This window comes from Cuculus canorus, chromosome 5 (assembly GCF_017976375.1).
Source record: "Cuculus canorus isolate bCucCan1 chromosome 5, bCucCan1.pri, whole genome shotgun sequence".
Classification (NCBI taxonomy): domain Eukaryota; kingdom Metazoa; phylum Chordata; class Aves; order Cuculiformes; family Cuculidae; genus Cuculus; species Cuculus canorus.
The window spans coordinates 54,009,225-54,032,429 of record NC_071405.1 but is presented as its reverse complement, the minus strand read 5'-3'; the positions used below and the strand labels follow the sequence as shown (position 1 = coordinate 54,032,429).

Sequence of the window (23,205 nt, the reverse complement as noted above, 5' to 3'; positions counted from 1 at the left end):
CTGTCTTTGATTTTTTTCAGTATTTTTTTGCTGTTGTAGCCCTGTACTTTAAATGGATAAAGTGCTTTGACAGTGATTTTTTTTCCGTTACTAGAAAGCAAAAAGCAAGTGTCTGTTGGTACTACTGCAACACGAGTCAGAGGTTCATATTCCAAGTCAGAATGATTGGATCAATGGAAGTTTTACTGTTTTTTAGTAGGCAGATATGTTGCATATTAATAACAGAAAAGGTCAACTGGCCTCCTTTTTTCTCCTTCAAAATTGCACTGTCTTATTTAGTGAGAGGCCACCATAGTTGATATCTTTGGAGATGATCAGCTGTCTGGATGTAGTCAGTGAACTTTTACAGCCTCTTGAGGAGACCTGTCTCATTCTTTGTACAATACACTTAAGTGGCAGATAGCAGAGGAATGAACAGAAGTTGTTACTGAATCTGAGCAGTTTGTGCCATGTGGAAATGCAGTGTTAAGGTACCAGTTGCTCTAGTTTCCTCCAAGATCTTTTCATTTATCTTTCTAGGAAAACTAGGTAGAACAAGACTATAGTCTAGTCACAATTTGTGTTTGTGGCTTATGTGCCTGAGTGTCTACTATGCTGTGGAAAATACTGCCTGCTGTTTGTGCAGTAGAACAAGGATTTTAGGAAATCCCAAAGAATTAGGGAAAATTCTCTGGATCTTTTTCTTGACATTATCAATGTTATGCCTTGTATGCAAGGAAAATTAAAAGCCAGCTCTGCCTCTGTTCAAATCATTGGCAGTATTTACATTAAGCTTCATGAACAGGTCATTAGTGCTTGTCACTTACATCAACAGCCCAAATTCCAAATTCCACATGACAGGAGACAAATTGGGAATTAATTTATTCAGTAACGTTCCAAGAAAATGTTCTGCTAAGAGCAGCCAGAAATTTCATGGCATGCTTCTGGATGGTGTGTACTTTTGGTGCGCTCAACAGAACCATTGATAACAGAAAGGGCACCTAAATAAATAGCAAGCCAGCTGTATTAATTTGAAGATGAAAACAACAAATTTGTGCACTCTGTAGTGGTGACAGGTAGCTCAGTATTTTTCCTTGTTTAAAATACTATGCAAGTCTGGATCGTACCAGAAATGGAAGAGTGGGGTTGATCTGGCATCAGTATACATTAGCTGTACAACTGACAGACTGTGAGGAAGAAGCAAGTTTGGAACAAAGACGCTGTGGCAGATTGGTGTTGAGGTCTAGTAGCTGTCTGACCAGTGAAGTAACTTCTGCCATTGCCTGGCTTGTCTTCTTCATTCGTAGAGGAGAGCCGATCTGCCTGCACTTCTCTGCACTTGTGCTGTAGCTTCCTGTCATTTAAATTTGTACTCGAACATGAGAAAGTTTTGTGGTAGACATAGGCCAGCTCTCCATAGAAATACTTCAGTAAGTGAAATTCAAGAGCTGACAACTGGAGAAAGAATTGAAACATTGAAAGACTGTCAGACAGGTAAAAACCGGCTGTTGTAACCTACTAGACAAGCTCAAACCACAGCCCAGAAGGACCAGGTAAATTTTTAAATCACATTTTGCTCATCTGTGTGGAATGTCATGGGAGCATTAATTGGTGTCCATGAGAACAAAACGCAAATGAAGGGTGCCTTCTTCAGTTACAGAAAATACTGCTTGAGCGAGCCCATCTGTACTCTCGGGGAGAGAGAAAAATGCTTCCAACAGGCTAATTTGGAAAGCTTTTAACAATATACAAACTGGACAAACTGGGGAGGGGCAGATTTAGACTAGACATCAGGAAGAATTTCTTCACTATGAGAGTGGTGAGGCACTGGAACAGGTTGCCCAGGGAGGTTGTGACCTTGAACATCCCTAGAGGTATTCAAGGTCAGGTTGGATGGGGCCTTGGGCAGCCTGATCTAGTGGGAGGTGTCCCTGCTCATGGGAGAGGGGTTGGATCTGGATGACCTTTAAGGTCCCTTCCAACTCTAACTATTCTATGATCAATGATTCTATGATATAGACTAAAAAATCAGATTTAGATGATTAGTTCTTTCCTATTTTTAAAACCAGCAATTTATGAATAAGGAAGAGTCACCCACACCATCTTTATTTGTTGAGGTAAACCTAAAAACAAGAACCTCCTCCAAGGCATTAGTCCCAATTAACAATGTGCCATACATGTGTATGTCTTAATTTTGTGAGATATTTGCATATATAAACTCCATCTATGATACAGAGAGGAAATGCTAATAATGCAATTACCCTGTGTTCACGTTTTATTAGGCAGCAGCTCTTGGTCTTTGAGGCGTGTGTGTGATCAGTACATCCTGACGGTATACGGGCAGCGGTAAAAGAAAGTACTTGAAAAGTACCTTTTCATATGGTATAGTGCTCTGTCAAAGCTGACTGCGAAAATGACGTACCTTACCCTATGATTACATGTTCTTATGCTGCCAAGAGACAGACAAGTGTGTTGCCATTCTCCAAGTCATTTGTATTTACTAAATTCTTGTGGCACGAATGCTTGTGCAAAGTAACTGGAAAACTAGAGGCAGCTAATTGTTGCAATAGGACGAGTTTATATGTAGAACTCTTAATATTGGTGGGAAATGCTTGAGAAGAGGATCTGCATTATTTTTCAAGTCATCAGATAAAATTTCAGGAGGGGGTTTTTGTTTCTCCTCCAGTATGGATCCTAGACATGTGAACACACCACCTCTGCTTATTTTCAATTGTATGAAGTAGAGTGACTCTTAATATACAAGCCTTAAACACACCTTAACGTCAGTGACAATAGTTTCCTCCTATCTAAAAGTGAAAAGGAGATTTTTTCCTTTTCACATTAGGATAAAGTGATTCCTTTCTGCTTGTTTCAGAGTTAATACTTAACAGGTTACACTTTGCTACAACTCTTCCTTCCCTTCCTTCTTCCTTCGATATTTAGTTAATGGAAGATTTTATTCATCTCTCTGATAGGTGAAGATGAAAGCTTCATAAACTATGCAGAAACATAAATTCTGCCTGGAACAAGTTAGCCCCTGCCTTCTGCAATTTCTTTAATAGCAAATCTAACTTCAGTTTCAGGTAAAACAATACAGTAACTTCTTCACACTCTGTATTCCAAATGTTGTGGTATCGATTCCAGAAGGCTTGCAAAATCTGACAAAGATACAGCCTGTTTATAAAACATAGGGAAAAGTTACTCCATGTCAAAACCAATTAATTATAATTTTTTGCTGTATTTCTCTATTTAAATCATGTGGCAAGAAAGAGACTACCCAGGCAATGCAGTAAAACAAAATGCCTTGGAGAAGGTGCATTTGACAAGCTGTGGATGAACAATAGCCAGATGGAGCAATGGTGTATGATTTCATACGAGTACACTCATGAATCAACAGCTCAGTCCTAAGCCACTCCTAGAGTAAGCAGGCATGTCAAACCCTTTCAGCAATGCCTTGCACAGTTCAGACTTAAATATATAAAACTAAGAACCAAGAAAACACCCTGGTTGTTGTAATTATTAGAAAAAGCAACTACTTTGGTGTTTGTTTAATAAACCAACTAATCAACCCTGCTGGTCAGTAACCATAACGTTACTTTTTTACCCAGCTCTCATGCCTTTTATTTTTCAAAAGGTCACAGTAAACAAAGGATGATACGGACAAGGGTCTTGGTCAAAATAAATCTGTTTTTTTTTTTTTTTTGGTTGGGTGAGTTTTTAAGAGAATAAGAGGACAGAGAGAACAGAAGAAAATTATTAGCCAACTGCAACAGAGTTAAACAGGAGACTGGTATTCAGTGTTTAATGCCACCTATAGAGAAATGTTTCCCACTGGGAAAAATGTGGGAGGTAAGTCCACTTTGCTCCTTCAAAGTCACAGGCTGGAGCAGAACATACAACAGCACCTGACACTACAGTCACTTTATATATATATATATATATTCAAGTTTTTAAACATCTGCAAAGCAGAAATAGTAGCAGCCATTTGGATGTTCTTTCTTAATGGTTCTCAGGGGTGGCCTAGGAAACTCGGAAGGACCTGGTTCTTGCGACATTGAGCTGGAGCTGCAGCTGCTGCTTCTGCTGCTGCTTCCAGCCACTTGTGCTCTACCTCTGTCCTCAGTGGGGGAGGCCTGGGGGGAACCTGGGCTCAGGTACCCAGCTGTGGTCTGAGTAGAGGCAGTGGCATATGTCGTTGGGCCAGTGTTGTTTTTCACATAGACATTTTTGATAGCAACAAGTGTATGCGCCATGATGCTGAGGCTGTTACTCAGATCTTGCATGCCTTGCTGCAGCAGCTGAAGATTGTGGTTGACACTGTCAAAGCCAGACTGAATCACCTGCATCTGGGCCTGCTGGATCTGCAATAGGTCCTCCTCAGTTATTGCATTTTGGTCTGCCTGGGACCTGCTTTTTGTTTTGGCTTTTACTTTCCCAGAGGAACCACCGCCTGATGTCCCTAGAAAAGGTAGTTGTTCTTGGCTAGGTGGAACCACCACCATGTCCTCAGAGCTTTCTTCTGGCTCTACCACCTTCACTACTATCTCTTCTTTGAGGTTCATCTTCTCAAGACTGGACTGACGAGATGGGCCAGGATCATCATTAAACCCTACAGGAGATGGGGAGAGAGAAAAAGCAAGGGAGAGACTTCATGACTTCCGTGGTCAGTGAAATGTGTTCTTATCCACTAAGCACTATCGGCAAGACTCTACAACTCGCCCTGTGTTATCTTTGATGCTTTTAGAATACACATTACCTCAACAGGTGGGAAGAAAACCATAAAGACGCATTTACCTGTTAACCATGTATTTGCATACTACAGATCCATTACCGGCTCTACCACAGAATTTGAGTTTTACGTTCCAAGAGACAAAGTTCACTGTAAGTTCATTGCACACACTTTTATTGTGCATGCAGTAATAGCTGTGGTTGCAAGAAATCCCTTGGTATTAAGGTGATCATTTCAACACCTTACCACCGTGTGTCTGGTACAAAGAAATGTAGTCACAGCACTCCGTGCTGCCTAGAACTTGCTGGCATGGCTTTTTGCACTTGCAAGAGTGAGTCCTACAGGCAGATGGGTCATAGATTGGCATCTACAATGAGACAGGGTGCTATTTTGGTACGCTTTTACAACCCGCAATGCGAGGTCTGCGCGTACATTTCTATGATAGATTTAGCAAGGTGTCTGGGTCCACTGCCTCATAGATTGGCATCTACAACAAGATAGGGTTTGCTCATGGGTGCCGTTTCTTGGCTTGTATCAGAAACGGCATGGCCAGCAGGTCCAGAGAGGTTATTCTGCCCCTGTACTTGGCACTGGTGAGGCCACACCTGGAATACTGTGTTTAGTTCTGGGTCCCTCACTACAAGGAGGACGTTGAGGCTCTGGAGCGTGTCCAGAGAAGAGCAACGAAGCTGGGGAAGGGGATGGAGAGCAAGTCTTATGAGGAGCAGCTGAAGAAATTGGGGTTGTTTAGCCTTGAGGAGGCTGAAGAGAGACCTTATCACTGCCTGCAACTGCCTGAAAGGAGGTTGTAGAGAGGAGTGTGCTGGCCTCTTCTCCCAAGTGACAGGAGACAGGACAACGGGGAACGGCTGCAAGCTGTGCCAGGGAGGTTCAGACTGGATATCAGAAAAAAAATTTTCACAGAAAGGGTCACCAGGCACTGGCACAGGCTGCCCAGGGAGGTGGTTGAGTCCCCATCCCTGGAGGTATTTAAAAGATGGGTAGAGCAGGTGCTCAGGGACATGGTTTAGTGGCAGACAGGAATGGTTGGACTCGATGATCCTAGAGGTCTTTTCCAACCTGGTGATTCTATGATTCTATGGTGCACTTTTACCACCCGCGAGACGCGGTCTGCTGGTACATTTCTAGGATAGATTTAACAAGGCGAGGAGGCACATCCAAAGCAGGGGCCGGGCCGGGCACTCACCCGCGTCCCCCAGGACGGCGCCGGGCAGCTCCAGCGTGTCGATGCCGCCGGCGATGGGCAGGGCGGGCAGCACGGAGCCGTAGGCGCGGGGGTGGCGGCGGGCGGGCGGCAGGAGGAGCCCGAGAGCGGCGGGGCCCGGCGGGGCGCAGCCCTGCGAGAGGCGGCACAGCTTGCTGCGGTCGCGGCGCTTCAGGTCCCGCCAGCGCTTCTTCAGGTCCTCGACGTCGCGGGGGCAGGCGGCCACCGGGTTCACCTTGTGGCGGATCAGCTCCCACACCTTCCGCTTCTGCCCCGGCGAGGCGCGGCCCGGCCCCGCCGCGAACAGCAGCTGCTCGTGCTTCAGCACCTGCTCGATCAGCACCTCCGTCTCCGCCTCGTTGAAATTCGCCTTGCGCCGCTTCGGCGACTCCTCGGCCATCCTCGGCCTTTCTCCGCGGTCGAGCCCTCCTCCCCCCCGCGGGGGGGGGGGGGGGCGAGGGGGAGCCGCTGCCCCGTTCCCTCTTTCTCGCCGCTGCCGCTAGGCCGGGCGCCGAGCGCCGCCGGGAAAGCGAACACCGCGCAGGAGAGGAAAAAGACGCGCGCAGCACCGGCGCAGGCGCCCCGGCGCGGGCGAGGGGGGGGGGGGGTTCGGCCCGGCGCGCGCACGGCCCCGCCCCTGGCCTGGGAATCCCCCACCGCCCCCGCCCCCTCCTCTTCGCCTGGGGGCGCGGCGCACGCACGCACCGACCCCCCCCCCCCCCGCCACGGGATGAGGCGCGCGCACACACGCACCGCTCCGGGCGGGGCGCGTACATAAACACACACGTAGAGGCGCGGGAGGGATTCCCCGCGGGAACACGCAGTCAGGCGCGGGCACAGAGGGGAGCGCACACAGAGGCGTGCACACAGGCTCAGGCGCGCGCGCGCACACACACACACACACACACACACACACACGCGCGCGCCGAGGCGCACACACATAAATACACACAGTCACAAATACAGAGGTGCACATACATACACACACTGTTTACTGGTTTTGACTAGTTTACACTCATTTCCACTTGTTTTGACTTGTTTTCATTTATTTTCACTCCTTTTTCCTTGTTTTTAATCATTTTCACTCGTTTTGTCTCATTTTCACTCATGTTCATGCCTTTTCACTCCATTTCACTTGTTTTGCCTTGTTTTCAACTTTTGAATTGTTTTCACTCGTATTGACTCAATTCCTTTTCACTGATTTTCAGTCGTTTTCATAGAATCATAGAATCACTAGGTTGGAAGGGACCCACTGGATCATCGAGTCCAACCATTCCTATCCCTAAAACGTGCCCCTCGACACCACAATCCACCCGTCCCTTAAACACCTCCAGGGAAGGTGACTCAACCACCTCCCTGGGCAGCCTCTGCCAGTTGCCAATGACCCTTTCCATGAAAAAATTTTTCCTGATGTCCAGCCTGAACCTCCCCTGGCGGAGCTTGAGGCCATTCCCCCTTGTCCTGTCCTCTGTCACTTGGGAGAAGAGGCCAGCTCCCTCCTCTCCACAATCTCCTTTCAGGTAGTTGTAGAGAGTAATAAGGTCTCCCCTCAGCCTCCTCTTCTCCAGGCTAAACAACCCCAGTTCCCTCAGTGACTCCTCTTAAGACTTGTTCTCCAGCCCCCTCACCAGCTTTGTTGCTCTTCTCTGGATATGCTCCAGAGCCTCAACATCTTTCTTGTGGTGAGAGGTCCAGAACTGAACACAGTACTCAAGGTGTGGTCTCACCAGTGCTGAGTACAGAGGGAGAATAACCTCCCTGGACCTGCTGGCCACGCCGTTTCTGATACAAGCCAAGATGCCATTGGCCTTCTTGGCCACCTGGGCACACTGCTGGCTCATGTTCAGTTGGCTTTCAACCAACACCCCCAGGTCCTTCTCCTCTGGGCAGCTTTCTAGCCAGACTTCTCCTAGTCTGTAGCACTGCATGGGGTTGTTGTGCCCCAAGTGCAGGACCCGGCCTGGCCTTGTTAAACCTCATGCCATTGGTCTCAGCCCAGCAGTCCAGCCTGACCAGATCCCTTTGCAGAGCCTCCCTTGCACTATTTTCAATTGTTTTGACTCATTTGGACTAGTTTTCAGTTGTTTTAACGCATGTTCAATTGTTTTCATAGAATCAGGAACACACACACATACACACACACAGACAGAGGCACACAGACACTCAGGCACACGCAGAGAAACACAGGCACACAGATATTCAGACACAAACACACAGGCGCACGCACAGAGGCACAGGAGGGAGCAGCCCCGCGGGAGGCGCACACGCTGATGCTGTGAAAAAGGCCAAACTCAATAATCAATGACAATTTATTAAGCAGGAACCTCACAGGAGGTGCGCACACACACACAGACAGGAACACAGAGGCACAGACAGAGGCACACACACACAAACACACAGACAGGCACATATGGGCACATAAGCACAGAGACAAACATACAGGCACAGAAACAGAGGCACAGGAGGGATCAGCCCACACACGCTGATGCTGTAAAAAAGGCCAAACTCAATAATCAATGCCAATTTATTAAGCAGGTGCCCCGCAGGAGGTGCACACACACACAGAGACACAAACACACAGGCACAGACAGGCGCACACACGCAGAAACACAAACACACTGACACTCGGGCACACACAGAGAGACACAAACACAGGCACACACTCAGAGACACACAGAGGTGCAAACACACAGGCACTCAGGCACACACAGAGACACAAACACAGGTGCAAACACACACACTCAGGCGCGCACACAGAGACACAGACACACACGCACGCACACCCAGGCACAGGCGCAGCGCCCCGCGGGGTCCGCACACACCTCCCACCCCCGCCCCGCCCCCGCGCGGCGGTGCGCGTGCTCGGCGGCGGCCGCGGCCGGGCATGGCGGCTGTTTTGGAGCTGCTGCTGCTGGAGGAGGTGGCGGTCAGCGCCGTGCTGCGGTGGCTCCGGCACGGCCCCGGCTCGGCTGAGGTAACGCGCGGCAGCCCGCTCCCTCGCCCCGATTCCCGCCACCGCTGTGAGGGGCGAAGCCCGCGTGGGTCGGAGCGGGGCCCGGCCCGCGGGCTCCGGGCGGCTGCGGCCTTGCCCCGGGGCGGAGGGGGCCGGGGGAAGAGCAGGGCAGGGCAGCTCCGTCCTGTGGGCTGAGGAAGATCGCTCAGGGCGGGGAGCGGGCCCTTGCTGGGTTTGGTAGGCCGAGCTTTGTAACGGGATACGGCTAGAGAATTTGGGTTCCTGCGGTAATGAAAGTATTCATAACCATAGATTCGCTCATAGCCCAGAAGGCCAAACATGTCCTGGGCTCCATCAAAAGAAGCGTGGCCAGCAGGTTGAGGGAGGGGATTCTGCTCCTCTGTGCCTCTCTTGTGAGACCTCACCTGGAGTATTGTGTTCAGTTCTGGAATCCTCAACATAACAAGGATATGGAGCTGTTGGATCGGGTCCAGAGGAGGGCAAGATGATCAGAGGGCTGGAGCACCTATACGAGGACAGGCTGAGAGAATTGGGGTTGTTCAGCCTGGAGAAGAGAAGGCTCTGAGGAGACCTTATAGCGACCTTCCAGTACCTGAAGGGGCTACAGGAAAGCTGGAGAGGGACTGTTAACAAAAGCCTGTAATGATAGGACTAGGGGTAATGGGTATAAACTGGAAAGGGGCAGATTTAGTCTAGGCATAAGGAGGAATTTATTTATTATGAGAATGGTGAGGCACTGGAACAGAAGCATAGCGCCAAATGAAATTGTCTTTGTGCCTCTACACTAAACCTAGAGGGGTATGGGAGAGGATAGTAGGCTGTGTCATGCTCTAGCTTTCATGGCAGTTTTGGTCTACAGCTGATAAGAAGTTGGGTCTTCTGACACCTCACAGTGTTTGTGTTCTGACCTGTGTTTTTTAACTGAGTGTTACTGCGGTGAAGTAGTGAGCCTTGGCTGCTTGACTTATCAGGCTGTAGGAGTCTCATGCTTCTCCAGCCAGCTGAATTGGTCTCACATTTTCAGATATGAAAGTCAGCATAGGTGTCAAGGATTGTAAGAGTCTGGTCACAACCATGCCTCCCTTCATACAAAAGAGTCCTTCAGAAATAGTATTTGCTGTCTTGACTTTTCATCTAGTGAAAGTGTGAATTTAAATGAAGAAGAATATGTGCATGATAATTTTAATATTAGAAGGCAATCAGTTGCTGCCTGTGGGAGCTGCTTCTGTTGTTGTTGCAAGTGTTGCTGAGTCCCGCTGAGAGGAAGCAGAAACCTGGTGTGGTATTAGGAACAAATGAAATTTTACCTAGTGTACAAAACATTGTTCTATGCGTGTAATGTGAAGTCTTTTTTTGTCTGGATTTACCTTTGTAACATTACCGCTATGTTAGATTTTAAGTGTGTTGAGTCTGTGGTACGTGTTTGGGGTTTTTTTTCTTCTTTTTAAGTTTCTTAAGTATAACCTTTGTGTGCCTCAAAGTTGCACAACCTCTGTTTAGACCTCTGTGAGGTCTCAAGGGAGCAAAATTATTTAATGGAAATGAAAGAGCAGTTTTGGTTTTGTATTTGGCACTGCAGGAATTTAAGTGCTGAAACAGTTGTTGCTATAGCACCCCTCTGTGGAAGCGTGTGGCATTCCTAGACAAACAGGGGATGGGGAAGTTGCGAATTTTAGATTTTTCTGTTAGAATTAGCTGCTTCGGTATGGATTTCTTTGAAGTGTTGGACTTAAGAATGCCAGTTGCTCTGAGTTCTCCCTGGCCATAGCTTTAGTAAGTTATTACTGATGTTTCCGTGGAACAGTTCCGTTGTTCCCAGTCCATGACTAAAGTGAATGACTCCATCTGAAAAATTGGCTTGTGTGGAGGCTGGGTTTCAGATCTGTGATCTAAGGTCACTTGAATTTCAGTGATCTAATTTGACAAGTCATGTTGTCTTTTATTGAGTTTGCAATCCTGTGGTTACTACTTAAATGAGTATGGGCACATGAAAAGAAGGAATCTGCTTGTATCTTTATATTAATGCTTGTCCTCTTTCCTTGTAGGAGAACCACATCCATGATAAGTTGATATCTCTTAGTTTGCTTCGGAAAGACTTTGTGCCTTTTCTGCTAAATTTTTTAAGGGAGCAGACCAGTCAGATCCTGACGAATGGACCTTCTACTCCTGCTAAAACTCCGAATTCCAAGGCCCACAGGAGCCAAAGGACAGGATCAGAAAGGAGGGCAGGCCATGCAACTGGCAGCCGAGTGCAGCTCTTTCCCCAGAGGACTTCAGTGACCACCTGTACTACAGATACCAGCTTTTCTTGTACTGTGGCATCCAGTGGCTCCTCTTCCTTTTCTGGGTCAAGCCTGTCCAGCCCTTGCAGTCAATTCCCTAGCATGGTCTCCAGCAGCAGCCCAAGCTTTGATTACAGCCCGGTGCTTAACCACGGTGAGAAGCGGTCATCTCAGAAGGCCAGCTTGGGAAGCTTCCTTACAGCCACGCCTGAAGCCCTGCCAGCTAGACGAGGTAGAAGGAAAGGCAACAGCTCAGTCAGTGCCTCTGGCCGGCAAGTAGCTCGGGATCTGGGGCGCTCCCCTGCTGAAGAGGAAGATGGAAAGAATGAGAGTGTATCATGGAGTGGAGGGAGAAGGAAGCGGAGTGAAGTGCCTGTTGTTTCTTCCAGATCCCCACCTAGCCAGCTAAATCTTAACAACTTGGAGGAGTTTCCACCCATGGGTGCTGCCTCTGGCTGGACAACGTAAGAACAAGTCTGTTTCATTCAGATTCTGCTGCAGAACAGTTACTGTTCCTTGACAAGCTCATCCTGTTGTGTGTGCCCGGATAGAGAAGATACAGTAATGAATAATACCTGGGGCCTGGCTACTGGGCTCCCTGGCTGGAACTGCTTTGTGATGGCTGCTGTGTAGGGTAATATTGCTTCAATGGGTAGTCAGGTTTCTACCCTGTGAACTCGCCTCTTTAGCCCCTCAGTTGTGATGCTGCCTGCAGCTTACTAGTGCACAGACCAGTTGATAGAAAGCTGAGCACATCTTTGTCCTTGTATGTTCTAACAAGTCAGCATTATCTTGGCTCTTCGCATTTCTCATGTAATGCAATAGCAATTGCTAGTGAAGAGCAATCCTGGAAGGCTCTTCAGCTTTACTGATGTTAGCAAAAATGCTTTTGGATTGATATTCTGTGGCTTCTGGTAACAGATCTTAGCATGCAACTTCATTTGTGCTGTGTGGTCGTGGACAAAATAGCTAGCTGATGTCTATGTTCTCTTTCATCTGCAGCAAGCCCTGGTCTCCCTGGTGACTTTGGCTTAGCTTCTGCGTGGCGGTTTGCATTGTGGTTGCCTCAGTCCTTTGCTCTTTGAGATTTTGGTCTTTCAAATCCTTATGACCAAATAGAAGGCTTTCATGTCAGCCTGTTTGCTCTGTTTATTGGGCACTGGCCTCTGAAAGTGGGACTTTGTAATTGGACATGCAGAATTCCAGCTGAAAATTGCTAGGTCTTTGGGGCTGTACAGCAGATCCAGATGCTGAGTCTAGATGATGCTTTGGCCGAGGGACAGAGGGAGCATAGAGAGTAAGTCTCTCTTCTTCAATTGCACTATGCTGAGCTAGGGAAAAAGAGTGAGGAAAAAGGTCATGGAGTGTTAGGAAGCCAACACTATGCTGATTTTGAGAACACCATAGCAATTAATATGTAGCAACGAGCATTTCCTTGAGAACGGTAGTGTTTTATGTTCCCCTGTCTCATTTCCAGTATGTCTCTTACTGCATTGCTTCCGAAAGGACGAATCTGGGTGGTTTATGCAGAAATTACAGGTTTCCTTAAACTTAATGGCCTATGATATCTGAGGAGCCTGAACTCCTATTGATATAGACCATGGCAGCTTGATTGTTGTTTTTTTTCCTCGTGGTTATGTTAGAAACTACTGGTGAATTAGTTTCTTACTGAAATGAGAGGTATCCTATCCTGTCAAATTGGAAATGTTTGGAAGAGTTGTGTGGCACTGTATTATCTGTTCTGTGGCTCGATGATAATTAATTTTGCAGCAAGGGTCAGCAGTCTAGCTCTGTGACTTTTTATTAAGTGACCAGAATAAAGCTGGTAGTTTAGAAGTTCAATATGTTGACTCCATATCATATTAGCATTAGATTCTTCTGGAAGACTTGCAGGCATATCTGTCTTGAAACCTTTTTTTGGTTATTGCAGTTGTTTAGCTTGATTTCAGTGGAATCCCTTCTCACTTTTTCAGCAAAAGCAAACCATCAAGGCGAATCAACCCAACTCCCGTAAGTGCTGAGCGCCCCCTCTCAAAACCAAAGATGTGCTTCACTTCTACGCCTGTCAGCCAGTCTCCAGCTGCTCGATTTTCATCTGGATCAAACCTTGAGGCTTTTACTGCTGTCCAGGAGGGAAACCTTACATCTGTGATAAGCAAGAGCCTTCAAGAGGAGAGGGAGATGCTAAAGAAAGAAAGGTACACTCTGAGCAGGGTGGTGATAGGCTTGTCTTTGTTCTTAATTCACTTGTCTTAAGGTGGTACCAATATCAAAGTGAAAATGACTGGAAGACTATCCAAAACAGATATTGATGACCTTAAACTATACTTTGCCTAAAACCAAGTGTGAGTCTAGTGTCAGACTAGGATTTTGATCCAGCTAACTGATGTTTGTCATTGTAGAGGCATGCTGACTCTGGAACAATGACCTCACTTTATCTTCAGAAGTTGAGTCAGTCCTCAATGCTTTCATAAGATTGCCTCTTCATTGCCTTGCATGCATAGCTATCTCCTGTGCAGCTTGCCTTCAACTGCACAGGCAAAGCTAGTGGGTTTGAGCTGGTGTAATTAAACTATGTTTGATGATTGCGCTTGTGGTGGAAGGCATTGTCTGGTTTGAAAAAAATGAGTTAGTGATGCAAATATGGGGGAAGTGTTAATAATTTTGCAAGATAGGCAGAGTAACACAAGCTTACTGTCAGAGAAAATGATGCATGACTAGTGTGAGATTCTGTTTTAAAGGTGACTACTGCAGTTATCTATTGAATATCAGGTGTGCTGGGAAATGAGATAGATTCTAGCTTCTAATTTTGTCTCTGCTGTTCAGTTACTGTGTGACTTTCATCTTCTGAAATGATACCACTTAGTCTGTGAGGACTGATACTTCAGGAGAAGCAGCAAAGCACAGTAGTAGAGCAACTATTGTTTATAATTGCTGACAGAACTGTTGCTGTTCTTTGTAGGTTTTGTTCTCATGGAAACTCCTTAGAACATGTGGGTGGAATTATTCTCCTGCTAAGGGAAAGAATAATAATGAAGAATAATAAAACTTAAAAAATATTAATAAAATAAGAATAACAGGTTGAAAACTGGCTGAAACAGACCCAGTAGAGTTCTATGAGTTACGGTTTGACCAGACCTGTAACAACTGCTCAGGATTCAAACCTGCCTCTGTACACCTCCACGAAGCACCTATTCCAGTCTGAATTCTACCTGAAATGTCCTGCTAGTCCATATAAACTAAAGTAGGTGAAATAGCAGTGTGTGAACTGGATCTTGCCCATGAGGTAATCTCATCTGACCCATTATGCTTGTAATGGGCAGAGCTTGGCACTCCGAGCTGCTGCTGTGTCCTCATTAGTGGTGAAATAAGGTACAAAACTCACTACCAACACAGCCCCCAGCCAGCTCACTTGGTCACTTTTGATCGAGGGCAAAAGGTGAAATTCATGCTGAGGTAGATGACAACACTGAGGAAGCAGCGAAACAGAGTCCACCTACATTGTTGGAGTCTTACCTTGGTGGTTTTACAAAGTGCTTCATAAATAATTTTCTTCAGTCAGTCAGATTCTTATGCTTATTGCAAGGGGGATGTTATTTAATAACCTTTCTACTCCGATTTTGGACTAACATGTTCTTCTTCACAGCAGTTCCACTAGAAACAGGCCAATAGAAAAGGTTCTTTGCCGTTTTTCTTCCCCACAGCCTTTAAAGTGACTTTTAGAGATTTTAGTTTTGAGAGAAAGTGGTACGAGGTGGTGTGAAGTGCCAAATGTGGATGTTCTATATGGACATTTAACAGGCATTTGATAATGCTTTTACTGGCTTTTTTTTCCTGTCTCTCGTGTTTTAAATACACCACTCTGTTGTGGCAGTTTGAAAGACCTCTGTTACTATATTTTTTACACTATCTATGCATTTGAGCAAGTGTTCAGTGCTGATTTAGAATCCAGCAATTGAAGTAGCTTGTCCCTTCTGTTGTTTAACTTACCGGTACTGGATTTCATCAGTTGTTGCATTGCCTTTCCACTTAATGGTCTTAGATCTTCTCAGGTTCTTGTTAACTTACAAGTGTATCCAAAGGTATGAATATTAACCTTATTTTCTGAGATTTTGTAAAGTATCTAGCTGTCAGAAGTTGTATGTTTAAAAATTATTTTTAGGACCTAGTCTCTTACAGATCCCATGTCCTTAACAGATACCATTTTAGATGGAAAGCGATAATGTAGGATTGTTAGATAATTTGATTCAAGTGCCACACTGTTTTAGCAGAGTTGGAATTTGAATGTGATTCTTTTGAGTCGTTGGATTGTTAGCCCCAAGATTCTTTCTCATGAAGGGAAAGATGAGTTAAATTACTATAATCCTAAAAGCAACTTTAGACAGAGTAAATGATGTGGTTAGTTATTGCAGAAATTCCTCATGCTAGACAGCAAGGGAGAGAGCTCTTCTAGCTGCGTGGCTGCTATGTATCATGAATTCACATGGTATCTTGCTGCTCTTGAATTTCAGATGCAAATTGCTGCACCAGTCATCTTCGCCTGCAGGGACATCTCTTGACCCTGGCACTCCTCCTAAGCTTGGCTACGGTCGCAGTGTTAACCTTCCTGCTGAAAGCCATCTGGTGACCTGTGCAAATCCTACTAAGGTTTCCTGCAAAAAACAATTGGAGTGTCTGGCACAGCTCTATTCATCATGTATAGCAGGTGAAGACCCAGAAGATGTGAGATTGACCTTTCACTGAGCTTTGAACTTGCGTGTGTGTTGTAAGGGTGAGGTAGTTGAGAAGTGAAAGTTGAGAGACGGTTGCAGTATGTGAACAAATAACATCTGGAAAAATAAACTAAGTAAATAGAGGGAAGATGGAAGGAGGTGAACCTGATGCAGTACTCTGAGCTGCAGAAGGCTGAAGTTGTATGATCCTATCTGAAACCAGATCCTTCCTGAATGCATCCTTCCTGTAATTTTCATATTGATTTACACTGTGGTTGTGTAGGGAGGGAGTTCTATGCTGGCTGAGTAGGGAACAGTTATCTGTCTTTTTAACTTCATTTATTAAAACACGTTGTTACTGTATATCTACCTTCAGTATCTCATTTCCTCTCTTCCAGAAAACCTGGTACCAAATATTTTTCTGGAGCTCTTTTTTGTTCTGCAGCTGCTAACATCTAAAGGCACTTCTGCTGCAGAAGATGGTGATAGTGACCTTGAAGTCAATGAAGGAAGTAAAGGTAAACAATAGTATTGAGTGGAGAGAATGTTCCTTCCATTGGACAATAATGTGATATAGACTAGATGCCTTTCATTGGGACCGTTACTTTTAAATTCCGTGAAAGTGCCTTGTTACCAGTGGGGAACTCATCTGAGGTGCTGACAAAAGTTGTGCGTGTATGGGAAGTGCTTCCGTAACGTGATAGAGCAGGGTTGCTAAATAATGTTTGAATATAGTTTTCTGCTATAGTGTTAGATTTCCTGTAGCTGCTTACTAACGCTTTCAGAGAAAAGGACAGGTATGCTAAAGTCTCTGCTCCATTGGTCCTTGCAACTCAAAAAAGCCGTTGATCTGCTATGTGTTTCGTAAATTTGAGGTTGGGTTACAAGTGCACAGGACCCATCCATATAGGTAACATGATTGTTGCATTTGAAGCTTTATGCAGTTAATAGTTTGATATGGATATAAACCCCAAAAAATTGGCTTTAACTTGAGAAATCCCCACACCTCCAGATGTTCCCTATTTGATTGACCTTTGTTTTGACACTCCTTGGTTCTTAGGGCTGAGATTAGGAACAGGAAATCTCCAGCCATGGGAACACACCTGATCACTGCATGCAGTTGGTGTGCTTTTTGTCCTGGATCTGCTTACTATTGGCCAGAACATTGATGCGGAATCTTTTCTTTCCCATACAGCAGTGAACAACTCAGTTGCCCTTAGTATAGGAAGGATAGGTGGGAAGATTTGTCTATTCCAGTGTCAGAGAATGGGAACTTCTGGAAATCGGATACTGGTCTACGAGACTGGTTTTGGATATGGCAATTCCAGCTTTCTTTGAGAGCTAGCTGTTGGTGTTTTAGTTTATAAATGGTGGTAGGTGCTGTTGTTTCATGCTTCTTTTTCTTTTTCTCCTAGATGTATCAGGAAGACAGCATTTCCGAAGTGTGCACAATTGTGTTTATTTTGCTGTTCAAGTCTTGGATTATCAGTATGAGTGAGTGGAATATCTTTTTTTATCTCTGCTTGTGTCTGCAGGTGCATCTGAAATGAAGCAAGCGTGCTTGGATTTTGAGAGCTTTACCATTTACAGCCAGCGAGGTGTTAGTTTTCCCTCGAAACAGAGAGCTTAGCCTGGACTTGGATGTCTGAGTTTTCCTTGCATTAATCTGTCTACTGAACTTCATTGTGATTATTGAAGAATGGGGAAGTCATGAGATAAGAGCAATAAAAAATTGCCCTGCAGATGCTGGGTGCCTGAGGCTTAGAATACTTTGCTTGGTAGTGTCATAAAAAATGAGCATAAGCATTTCTTTAGGTCTGATTATGTGTTTATTTCTGTCTGTCTGTGGGTTTTATCTGTGTCGTCTTGGCAGAATTATTTCCCGTTTAGAAAAGGGGACACTGAAGCTCTTGGCTGAAAATGAACGAATTGCATCTTTTTCTCCCACCTTGCACGAGAGGCTCAAGCAGGCTTATGAAAGCAGCACAGCCAAGGTAAAAATCAGCAGACCTCAACTGGCATTGTTTCATACCTTTGTTTTGTTGCTTTTTTTATTTGCAATAGCTTTGATGTTAAACCTCATTCCTTCTGCTTTGAGTATCTTGTCATGTTGTCTTTGGCAAGTGCCTAAAAGATGCTTTTTTTCTTGGTGGCGGGTTGGTGGCAGGTGAGTGAATTGCTAGGTCCGTTGTTTGTTAGCTGTGAATTGCTGCTGTCTAGCCTTACATTGTGCTGCAGGCCCTGACTTCAGCTGGAGACTTTGACAGGGTCACGTTTTGCTTTTGATATTCCCATCTGATAAATATGGATCCCAGAAGAATGATCTGTTAGATGAAATATCAGAATCTAGTTTGGAAGGGGTGCATTTGTTTCACAGCTGCAGATTCCTTCTAGGCAAATGAAGCTTCAGAAAAGACGATGCAGCCTATGAAAACTGTTTTCCTGACCTAGTCATTTGAATTGGGGAACTAAAGCTGGGTGGTAGGAATGCCTGCCCTAATGTGTTTTGTATCTTATTTCATCCATCTTCTAAAAATGGAAATGGCTCTCAGAAAGTACAGTGTACTTTCTGAGACTAGGGCTTATCAGTAGCTGAGCTTTGTAGTTAAAGCTGTAAATAATGGTCTATTGTTACTTGAAGACATAGGCTTTTCAAATATAATAGTATTTTCAAAGAGTAATAATAATAGAGGAATTGCCAGCTGCTATCCTTCATTTTTTGGAGTCCTGTATTGAACGTACACTTTGGCTGTTTGCAGACAATCCTTTCCTTACATTGTCAATACTGGTTGCAGTCTGTTCTGGAGAGATTTCTTAAAGAGATGAGGTGCTCCCTCTCATAATATTGAGTGATGATGCCTCTAGTGTGATGTGGGTTGTACAAGTGTTGGTGTTTACTAGCAGATAGCAACTGGGAAATGGCTAATGTCTGAACAACTCAGCTAGTGATACTTGGTTTCCTCATCACATCTTTTCTCTGCTTTTTCTAGGTCTCAGATTGTTGGATAAATTAGAGAAAAATTATCTAATGGCAGCCTTTATATTTTTAACAGGTGTCTCTCCTGCTGCCATGCTCTGTACAATCTGTTTCTTTCCAGCCAGAAACTGACAATCGCTCTAACTTTCCCAGTGATAGAGCATTTCACATATTTAAGAAGCAAAGGTAAATTTATTCTACTGTTACTGTATAGCTTAACAGCATATAATCTTTCCATGATTGTGAATGAAAGATGTTAAGAATGTCTCGCGTATGCTACATGCTGTAGAAAAATCTTGAGAATTTCACTCTTAATTAAAAAATAAAGAAAAATAAAAAAGTCTTTGTCCATATTGACTGCAGGAGCTAAATGCTTAATGCCTTTAGAGAAGAACACTCTAATTCTTCAGGAGTTATTGAGACTTCTGGTAAATGCCAGTACAGTGTGTCACCCTACTGGATGGCTTCTGCATATGAATCTGATATACTTTTATTCTTCATGCCCCCTCCCTCTATACTTGCAGCAGCAGAGTGAGGGGAGAATAGCAAGTTGTCTTGGTCGTTTTTTCTCTCCTCATAGGTGTTATTTCATGTGGCTTATTCTTTCCTGCCCCTCAGCCTTCACTGTGTCTGGTAATGGGTGTTTTGGTCATTCCGTCAGAGCTTGGGCATAACAAGCTTAAGCACTTGCTGTCAAAGTCGTGGAAAATGGAAGCTCGCTGAAGCACCGCTAACATTAATGAGTTTTGCAAAGGTATCTGGATGCTTAGAGGCTTGAGTTGTTTAATTTGAGGTAGATTCTTGCTGGGAAATTTTGGAGCCATTGAATATTCAGTTATTGTTACTTCAAATTTTGAAGAGTGGGAATTCATACTTTTAAATATCTTGATTCACAGGGATATATTTTATGAACTGCTGCGTGAATGGGAGGATAATCATGAAAAAACTGGCTGGGACTTTGAAAGAGTTCTGGGCAACAAGATCAGGTAGGAGTCTCATGTGACTTCAGCAGGCTCTTTAATGTTGCTGAATTGCTGTTGCAGCGTACTAGACTCGGTGTCCTAAGTTCCATGTTCTCCCTAGTGGTCTTCTGCATTAAACAGTAGGGAGCTGTCCTTTTTGGAAGATCCTTCCTGTGTAAACTTGTTTCTGTACTTAAAGGTATTAACTGTTATATTAAAGAAACAAACCGTAAGTGGCAAGGACCTAATTTGATCAGTATTGCTGTAGCTCTTTCCGTGTTGGTAATCACAGGAAGAGCCACTCTCATAAACAGTATGTTGTGATGTGAGCATTGTCATTGTACACACTTGTGTGTGCATTTCACGTTTCCATTGTCCTCTCCTCTTAAGCATGGAGAAGTGTGCTGCATGTTCAGAAGCTCTTAGATCTCCTAATTATTTCAGGGGGTTCTAGTGTCTTGGCTCTGAAAACAAGGCAACTGAGGCTCTTTCTATAGAAAACAAACTGTTCAAAATAGAGTTTATATAAATAAACTCTTACAGTTTTGAAAGCAGTTGCTATGTGGGTTTCTGTGTTAGTCTACAGCCTACTCAAGTTACATGTGTGTAGGTGACTTTTCCCCACAGGAGCAAAACAAGGCTGAGATTTGAACTTAAGATTTTTCCTTCTCTCTGAGTATCTGAAGTACTGCCCTTGCTCTTTCCTTACTTGCATATGTGTGAACTCTCCACTCAGCACTCTGTACAGTAAAGAGTGTGACCTCAATAGGTTAATTTTCTTCCTAAGTAACAGCATTATTGCAGGAAAGGAAGAGAGTACTTTTTATTTCTGTGGCTTTGTTTACTCTGCAGATTAGGGGAATTTCTGTTTCCATGGTCAGTAGATGAGGCTTAGTGCTTGGGAGACCTGGTTGTAGAGATGTTGCTTTTTCCAATGGTCTTTGGAGTTTGCTTTCTTAAAAGCAGTTATTTTATGCTTTTGACATAGTTTTAGGTTAGAACACTTTTGTTATACCACGGAGATCCAGTTAGCATTTTGTGATATTTTCCTTCACAGGGCTATGATGGCTCACCTGTCTGCAACCTGCAACCACAGCCATTTTGCCAGACTCTTTCAGAAACAGCTTATCCAGGTAAATTACTTGGTTTCTTTTAATGAAGATATACATGAAAGTTGATTTGATCTTTTGTCAGCCTGAGAAAACAACTATCTTGCAAGTTTCTTTGAGATTTTTCTATTGAAACTGTTTCGGAAGAGCCAAGTCTTCAGGGTGGGAGCTACTTTTTCCAGAAATATAAATCAGCGATAATTTACTGATGAACTCTGTGTAAATTTGGGATAAGGCACACGGAGCGCATCATGAGCTCTAAGAAATCATTGTTCACGGTTATTTATTTTGACCTTCTGATTTTAGAACAGTTACAGTTTTTAGAAATTTTAAGGGTGTATTTTGGCATATATCAACTGCAGAGGTTCCCAGTTACGCTCTTTGGCAACATGAGTGTAGTACCTGCAAAGAGTCTTTGGTTCTTTTCCATAACACTGCAGCAGCCTCTTTTTGATTTAGTTTTGCTGTTGTACTTTGTAGGGTTTTTTAAGTCAGTTTCAAGCATCATCTGTAACTGGAGGAATGAAGAAAGAAAAGTTGCTTCTGATCTGAGTATAGATATGTACTGTATTTTCTATAATGGGTTATCAGTGTGTTCTTTTTGGTTAGCAAACCAGACATAAACCCACGTTTTGAGTATTAGCCTGCACACATTGCCAGAAAGTTAAGAGCTGTTGGAATGTTGAAAATTCCTCTAGTGTCCAGTCTGAGTTTGTATCAATGTCCTCTCTGATGTGTACGTTCAAGGAGATTGAGAGAAAGAGCCAAGATGTTCGTTGTATCAACAGGATTTAATTAGTTCTAGGTACTGTATTTCTCCTTTATATCTGTGCCTTCTTAATGAAGACTGAAAGGTTTTACAAGAATAACCGAAGATTGAAACTGATAACCACGAGTTGTCAATGAATCCAGTGGGTCTGATTAGAAAGTGATTTGCAGACTCTTATGTGTATTATGATACTGATGCAGAAGAGAGCCTAGAGTGAGGATTTGTGTTGAGGCCTGATAATTTAAAGGCTGGAAAATATAACAAGATGTTCTTTTGGGAGGGGAGGATGCTCACTTTGGAACAAATGGACTTACTAATTGTTCAGTTGATACATGTAGTTAAATGTTGCTTTTTAGTATGATTTCTCTCATTAAACCTACTCTGACCTAGAAGTAGGAGTATGCAGTCATCTTTTCCCTTTACTCGGCGTTGGTTGGGCTGTATCTCAAGTAGTGTCCCGTTTTTGGTTCACCGGTACAAGAAAGGTACAGACTTACTAGAGTGAGTTCATCTCAGGACCACATAAATGATTGAAGATCTGGAGCATTTTTCGTATTAGGAGAAACTGAGAGAGCTGGGACTATTCAGCCTGGAGAATGCTCCAGATTATCTTAGAACTGTGTACAAATATCTGAAAGGAGGTAATGAAGAAGAGGAAACGAGATTCTTCTCAGTAGTGTTCGCTGACAGGACATGAGGCAGTAACACAAACTGAGAAAAAGGAAATTCCGTCTGAGCACAAGAAGACGCTTCTTTACTGTGAGGGTGATCAAACACTGAAACAGGTTGCCTAGAGGGATTGTGAAGTCCTAGTCTGTGGAGGCATTCAACATCCAATTTGACGTGGTCCTGGGCAGCTTGCTGTAGCTGACCCTGATTGAGCAAGAGGGTTGGATTACATGATCCGACTTAATGAGTTCCAACTTAAGCAGGTCTGCAATTCTGTGATTTTTTTTGAGTCTTGAGTAGAATCTGTGTGTTGGAGGGATGGGAGACGTTTGTTTTTTAGCTTATATTTAACTGTGAAAACTCCAGGAGGACCTGGTCTGGGATGCATAGTGTAGTATCATGGTCCTTTGAGACAGGACTAAAGATCCTACTGAGTGGTTTGTGAAGACCACGCGAGTGATAGGTGTTCTCTCCACACATCCAGATGTAGCCTGCTAGATGTGCTTGAGTTAGATGTATAGAATTGGAATTCCATCTCTCGAGATCCAGGCTGTTTATGGCTAAGGTGGATAGAGTGTTTCACTTTGAGGAAGAGAGATCTGTATGTGGGCTGCCAGAGAAGGCCATGCATGGATTATTCCTAAAGCAGAGTCATGTGAGGAGGGGAGAATATCACAGAATGCCAGGTTGAAAGGGACCTCAGGGATCATCAACCAACCCTTTAAGTAATATATAGTTTAAATGAAGTGGTCCAGAACCCTGTCAAGCTGATCCATAAAAGCGTTCGCTGTAGAGGAATACACCACTTCCCTGGGAAG

General features: G+C 44.4%; 2 protein-coding genes across 2 annotated transcripts in view; one reads left to right on the top strand and one right to left on the bottom strand.

Annotated features, from left to right (window-relative positions):
* Nucleotides 1-70: 70 nt before the first annotated feature.
* On the bottom strand, nt 71-6,499 carry LOC128852253 (t-SNARE domain-containing protein 1-like). The gene is made up of 2 exons (XM_054067398.1): nt 5,916-6,499; nt 71-4,588 (listed from the first exon to the last, which is right to left on the bottom strand). Exons 1-2 carry the CDS (start codon nt 6,331-6,333, stop codon nt 3,930-3,932), a joined length of 1,077 nt encoding a protein of 358 aa, XP_053923373.1. The 5' UTR covers nt 6,334-6,499; the 3' UTR covers nt 71-3,929.
* A 2,269-nt stretch (nt 6,500-8,768) lies between these two features.
* The window catches only part of CDAN1 (codanin 1), a 34,994-nt gene continuing 20,557 nt past the window's right edge, over nt 8,769-23,205 (top strand). The window contains exons 1-10 of the mRNA XM_054066694.1: nt 8,769-8,907; nt 10,953-11,653; nt 13,163-13,387; nt 15,701-15,894; nt 16,300-16,419; nt 17,317-17,395; nt 17,775-17,895; nt 18,955-19,064; nt 19,775-19,864; nt 20,898-20,973. Of these exons, the coding sequence (XP_053922669.1) occupies nt 8,818-8,907; nt 10,953-11,653; nt 13,163-13,387; nt 15,701-15,894; nt 16,300-16,419; nt 17,317-17,395; nt 17,775-17,895; nt 18,955-19,064; nt 19,775-19,864; nt 20,898-20,973 (1,806 nt within the window). The 5' untranslated portion in view covers nt 8,769-8,817. The remainder of the gene's footprint in view (nt 8,908-10,952; nt 11,654-13,162; nt 13,388-15,700; nt 15,895-16,299; nt 16,420-17,316; nt 17,396-17,774; nt 17,896-18,954; nt 19,065-19,774; nt 19,865-20,897; nt 20,974-23,205) is intronic.

Excerpts from the sequence above, each read along its gene's own strand:
- LOC128852253 (XM_054067398.1), bottom strand. The coding sequence starts at position 6,333 with ATGGCCGAGGAGTCGCCGAAGCGGCGCAAGGCGAATTTCAACGAGGCG. Across the intron at positions 4,589-5,915 it reads CGCCGTCCTGGGGGACGCGG|GGTTTAATGATGATCCTGGC; the intron begins GTGAGTGCCCGG and ends CATCTCCTGTAG.